Consider the following 6654-nt stretch of genomic DNA (forward strand, 5'->3'; position numbering starts at 1 on the left):
CTAAAATGCTAAGCCAATTTCTGCCCATTGAAAAATAATTATTATATATTTGAATGTATATGATTGTGTTGATTAAATAAAATATGAGTTGGTTAGCATGTACATACACAGAATCAAAACCTTTAATGTTAACAATATACTAGTATAATCCTTGCTGATACTAGGGATTCAGCAAAATATATTACATCAACAACAAACACAAACACAAAATGAGGGTTAAAAATGTACTATCCATAAGGAATCATTTCTCATATTCCAGAGCAAGTTCACATTATATAAAGAATGCTCCTAAAAGATTTTGAGGAAAATTACCTCATATTTGAAGGGGGGAAAAGCTCCCTGATCATACAGTAAAAACACACAAATTTCCTCCATCAAGAATGCGCCCTACAAATTATCCATCAACCCAGAGGTTGTGCAGGTGAGAAGTTACCTCTCCTACTGACATGATGATATTAAATGGGACTGAGATGACTGAAATGAAAATGAAACAGAGTAAGTGGAAATTCTGTGTACATACAGCAAACTATTAACAGCTTGACATATTATTATGGTATACCATGAGTTGTAATTATACTCAAAGCAATGTGAGCATCATAACATAAAATGTATGTCCTAATGTCCTGTTCAATAAAACCTCCTATATTAATTAGGTACTTTAAATAATATTAGTATTCATCCCCACTTGAAACTGAAGTATAAATTGTACTCAAAGCTATAAGAAAAATAAGTTTATAATAATATTTTAAGCCCCTTTTAAAAATAGTCACAATGCTTTAATAGAATGTTTAATGGCCTTCATTTACATAAAAATATATGCCTACTTTTTTCAAAGTAAATATTGCCCAGAGAAGATTTTTCAAGGAAAAGAAATAACTGCAAAATTCTACCTATGTAACAGAAAAGACCTTTCCTCAAGAGAATGCCAGTTCTTAATATATAGGTTTTCTTCAGCTAAGAACTTAGATTGTCACATATAGTACAATTTTGAAGTACCCAAATATATATTTCACTCTGAAAATTAGAAGATCTATAAAAAAAGACCAATTAATGATACTATCCTTAATATGAGTTCCAAAAAAGGTGAGTTTTGACAATAAAATATAAAATGTATTGAATATATAATTTATTCTGTACTCACACATCCACAAGTAGTACATAATCTTTACTGTCTTCTGGAATTCTACAGGAATGTCTACAGAAAAATCCTGATAGAAGCAAGGTCCCACAGGAAAATTGCCAGGAAGAGGCGGCCAATTATTTTTTCTGCCTGCAAAATTTAAAAAAAAAAAAAGTTATTTATATTAGGACAAATATGTGCTATTCTTATTTTTGGTTTCAGAATAAAGAACAATATCTATTGTTTTAATAGGTGTTTTACAAATACAACACTATATTCTTTACATTCTTGGAGAACTCTAAAAGTCAGTCTTTATATCTTTTAAAGCATTGGATGGTAAAATAATTTTCCAGGGTCATATAATATTTAGTAGGAACCATTTATGCACAGTTGAAATGAGAAAAGGAAAAAGAGCATAGGGACACATACCCTGTGACTCTGCCCTAAAAAATTTCTTTCAAAGTCCTGGCTCTCACATGCAGGTCATGCAGTTTTTAAATCTCTACAATTTCTTCCTCAGTGTCTTACATCTTTAAATATAATTTCTAACCCGTGTGGAGAGGGAAGACCAAGCTTTTGAATCTTTAGAATTTTCTACTGTTAACTCCATGAAAAAAAAACACACAAGATTAACCAATACCAAAAGTATCAAATTCAGAAATCCCAAAGTCTCAAAAAAAATCCAAAAGACATATAAGTAAAATTACAAAACTATAAGAAAACATGAAACAGTCATGAGAAAGACGCTAAGGAATTATAGCACCTTCAAAAACCTAGAGAAAAAACAAATTCAAACTGTGAAGGGGGAAGGTAAAGGGTCTATATAAAGCAATTAGACTGAAAATAAGGAAACAGTAAGGAAAATATAAAATTAAAGCAAGAAGTCAAATATTAGAGAGTAAAAATAACATCTAAAGGCCATTTTATCATTTTAGATATGATAATCTCACAACCTTTTAAAATTAGATTTTCCAGGCCAGAAAAAATTTCATAGCAGAAAAAAGCAAGACCTATTTCTGATCCTCCCACACGTCTCCACGGTTATTATTCTTTTCTAATTTCATGTAGTTCATGCATTTCTCATACAAGTCTCACACTATGTGAGATGCAACAGAGCACAAATGTAAAGAACAGGACTTGAAACCAGACGTGCCTGGCCACTTACTGTCTAGGAGGCCTTGGGCAACTTACTTAAGCTTCTAAAGACTGTGTTTCTATATCTGAAAAATGAGAATAACAACTATACCACCCTTCAGAGAACTGTATTGAGGATTAAAAGTATAACATACTACAAATCTAACTCTTAATTTCCCACTCTTCATTACAACCCTTACTAAAATATCTCTAATAGAAATAACTTGTATTATTCAATGCTAAGGAAATAGGATAGCTTTTAGTTATAGGTATTTCAGAAACGTTGATCTCAATTACACCTTTAGTTTCTCCTTTTAGAGATGTCTCTGTTGTTGCAAATAAGAAAATGGCCCATAATAAATGTATCCTCAGGAGCCCCTGGATTTACACATTCTAAGGTAAGAAAGAGATAATTTATTATTGCTGTCCTAGTCTTGTCATCCCATCACTATCCCAGACATACTAACAATGACTCAAGTCCTGTCTAGCTCTCTTATCCCTTCATACCCAGAGACTGCTAGCTTTCCCTAAAATACTCTCTTGAAGTGGCCTTTGGTAATAATAGCCTGAGTAGATTTCATAGCTAATAATCAATTCAGCATTTATTTATTTCTTTGGCATCATCAAAATACCCTAAAGTTTCTAGAGTCACCACAGACTTATTTCTTTCACATGATTTAACAGATACAAAATACTTGTGAGGACAGGGATAAATCATTTGAAAATACTGGTAGGCTAACTAAACTAGAAGAGTCAAATGTAGGGCACACTCCCATGTACTCGTAAAATTTCATTAGAAGCAAAGACAGTTCAAGTGCATAATCAAAGGTTCATGGCCTTAGAATAAACCAAAATTATCATATTTGAATTCACTTTCTGTGTGATAAGGCTAACACTGTTCTAATCTATCAAAAGACTATGCAAATCAGCCAATTTCAAAGAGCTACACAGTATCAAGTAGAATATCTGCTGTGTCTGATCTCCTTGTTAGAATGGAAAACAGGGCAGAATTTATTCACAAACAAAATGACCTAGAGCCAGTGCAGACATTATTTAAAGTGTTTAAAGTTATTTTTATTTCAAGCATCTTGGATACTACCATGTTGACTGAGGTTTTGCATTTCTCGTTCTCGACGGTCTAATTCTGCAGCTTTTCTTTCTAGTTCTTCCTGGCGCTTAAGAAGTTCAGCTTGGGCCAAGGCATGTTCCTACACAAAAAATAGTAAGTGAATAGGTTGTCATAAGCATAAAATATTGAAACATTGATATGCTATCTCTTCTCCCTCTACTATGCTAGAAACCTAATTCAAATGTTCTTCCAAAGTATAGGAATTTACTGAAGATTTCAGTTTCAGAAAATATTATATAGATATTTGATCCATTTGATCTTTTGGTTATGAAAACCTTCATGGGAATATTGGGCACATTAGGACAGAAAAAATCCTAAGAGTGGTCAGAGTCCTAAGGCAATCAGAAAATGAAAATAAGCTGATGTCACCACTGTGCCTAAATGAGTGAATAACAAAGACAAAGGGAAGTGTTGAGGAAAACAGACAAATGGAGAAAAGAGCAACTGAATTGACTCTTATGAATTGGATTAAATGGCATATAAGGTTCTCAACGCAAGAACTCATAACATCTTATATTTTATAAAATAATGGCATGAAAGGACATGGTTCAGAAATTCTGATCTATACCTCCACCTGCCTTTATGTGATAGCAGCATTCCTAGTCATCTACTTTTATCTTGTATTTTTCTCATATTCCTACCAATGTCTCTTGCTTAGCCATTATAACTCTCTCTTCCAGTAATATTTATTATTCTGTCATTGTTACTGTAATGGCATTGTGTATTAAAAAGTGATACCAAAGGCAATAAAATGTTCACTATAAAAACTGTATACTATACCAAGGTAATAAATTCAGTAATTGCTAATCATGGAATAAAGCAAATGTTATAAGCTGAAAAAGACATGTGAGCATTATAGAGTCTACAAGGTGGCTAACCTAGACTCAAAAGTAAGTTAAAAAGTAAACAATATGGAATGCAACAATTAAAAAATTATTTAGCTCTGGAAGTAAATGATACTGATATTGTAATTTCCATATGAATTTGCAAATGTAACATGAACTAACCTTTGCAATCTGTGTATAAGGTGGAGGTTCCTCTGTTGGTTTCATTATTGCTGGTTGTGTACTGGGTACATTCGGCATTTTCACGTTGCCTGGTGGAGGCTAGGAAAATTAAGAAAATGGCAAATTACATAACATAGAGATCCAACTTCAACTTCTTTCAAAAGGCAAAATACCACAAAAAACAAAATGCTAAGAACTGCCTCTCTTCTTCCCCTACCATCTCCTAGTCAAGTTGCGACAAAGACCTGCTTAAGCTCTCCATCTCCATTTTCTCATTCATTTCTGTACTCTTCAATCTGGGTGCTACCTCTAACACTACACCACAAACAATCTCCTCTAGGATACCACATGTAACAAACACACACCTTTGAGTACTTCTTTTTAGTAAAATACACATAGCACCAAACTAAAGGTTTATACCAAGCTTAACTATCAACTCTTCCCTCTTAAGAAAGGTATATGCCAGTGCCCTAAGAAGATAGTTCTTGACAGAACCCCACTAATACCCTTGAAAAGAGTTAAGAGGAGAGACCTTAGGTAATGTGAAATAAACTGCACAACCTCCACTTTGCTGATTAGGATCAGCAGTATTTGAAAGCTGCAAGATCAAAAAGTAGGTAGATATCTACAAACCCATAAAAAGGGAACTGGTTCAATTACTGTATATACATATGAAATTAAAAGGAATTCAATCATTAAAAGGAATGTGTTACAGCTATAGAAGAATGCATTTTTAAATACTAAATGAAATAAAACAAACTATAAAACAGTATGTATATGACAATTTTTACTTTTATAAACACACATTTGTACATGTTCAGAAAAATTTCTGAAAGATCTTAGCAAACTAATATCAGAGGGATTTGTACCTTTTGCTTTATATAGTTTTCTATTATTTGCTTTCTCCTCCCCAATATACTACACTAATTTTAAAGTACTTTTATTTATTTATTTATTTATTTATTTATTTATTTAGAGAGAGAGAGAGAGAGAGAGAGAGAGAGAGAGAGAGAGAGGAGAGCAGGGAAAGAAGGGGAAAAGGGAAGAGAGGGAGGACGAGAGAGGGACAGGGACATGGAGAGATAGAGGGAGTGAGGGAGAGATGGAGGGGGGAGGGAGAGAGAAAGTTAGAGAGAGAGAAACATCGATTTGTTGTTCCACTTATTTATGCATTCATTGGTTGCTTCTTATATGTGCCCTGACCTTGGCATATCGGAACGATGCTCTAACCAACTGAGATACCCGGCCAGGGCTTTAAAATACTTTTGTAATGACCATAAGAAAAAAATGACAAGAAGACAGAGGAAGGAAAAGAAAACATAAAGAAGAAGCTGCTAAGGGAATTCAAAGATCAAAACTATTAAAGCTGGAAGACACCAATATAGCAGGATTTTATACTGACACAGCAAATAGCAGCTCGGAAAAGGAAGCCAGGCACAACAAAGATAAAATGTAGTATAGCTGATTCTTACATACATATGAAAAACCCAAGGCCTAAGAACAGGTAAAACAATTTTGAAGAAAAACAGGAAAGTTAATCAAGACTTATTTTAAGGATATAGTAATTCAGGGTGTGGTACAGATGCCAAAGATACAGAAATACCAACAAACAGAAAGGACACAGAAACAAACCTACACAAATACAGAAACTTGATAGCCAACAGTGGAGACACTATAAACATCATCTTTAAAAGATACAAATGGAACCTCTAAAAATGAAAACTGTAATAATTCAAATTACAATAGAGAAGTTAAACAGCAGACTACACAATGATAAAGATAAAGAGATAATTAGAAAAATAGAAGTGGGTCTAAAGAAATTGCACAGAACATAGCAGAGGGGTGAGGGGAGAAAAACACGAGAGGTTAAGAGAGATAACAGAGTGAGAAAGTCTAAAAAACTAAAGAGTTCCAGAGAACAGAGAGAATGAGAGTCAATATTCAAACAGAATGTCAGGACACTGATTCTCAAATTTAAAACTCCAGAACCCAACCAAATTAAGAAAAAATAATAACACTAGATACCTCATTGTGAAACTGATTCTCAAAGTCAAAACTCCAAAACCCAGCCAAATTACGAAAAAATAACACTAGATAGTTCATTGTGAAAGAGCAAATCCTAAAAACAAGAGATCCTAAAAACAGCAAGAGAAAAAAGACACAAATCTACATAAAAAAAAGTTACTAAGACTGAGAGCTAATTTCTCAACAGCAAAAATGGTAGCCCACACAGAATGCCAAGCTGATGAGAGAAAAAGTGTTAA

At 33.4% G+C, this 6654-nt stretch overlaps 1 protein-coding gene and 1 long non-coding RNA gene across 2 annotated transcripts in view; one reads left to right on the forward strand and one right to left on the reverse strand.

The window, feature by feature from the left end:
• Positions 1–6654, reverse strand: part of SCAMP1 (secretory carrier membrane protein 1) — a 66228-nt gene that overhangs the window by 26579 nt on the left and 32995 nt on the right. Inside the window, 3 exon segments of the mRNA XM_014451414.2 lie at positions 1142–1270; positions 3354–3462; positions 4391–4489. Coding sequence (XP_014306900.2) covers positions 1142–1270; positions 3354–3462; positions 4391–4489 — 337 coding nt within the window.
• LOC111825082 overlaps positions 3352–6654 on the forward strand; it is a 35548-nt gene continuing 32245 nt past the window's right edge. The window contains exon 1 of the long non-coding RNA XR_002828188.1: positions 3352–3476. This is a non-coding gene — a long non-coding RNA (uncharacterized LOC111825082). The remainder of the gene's footprint in view (positions 3477–6654) is intronic.

This window comes from Myotis lucifugus, unplaced genomic scaffold, assembly GCF_000147115.1.
Source record: "Myotis lucifugus unplaced genomic scaffold, Myoluc2.0 scaffold_0, whole genome shotgun sequence".
Taxonomy (NCBI): domain Eukaryota; kingdom Metazoa; phylum Chordata; class Mammalia; order Chiroptera; family Vespertilionidae; genus Myotis; species Myotis lucifugus.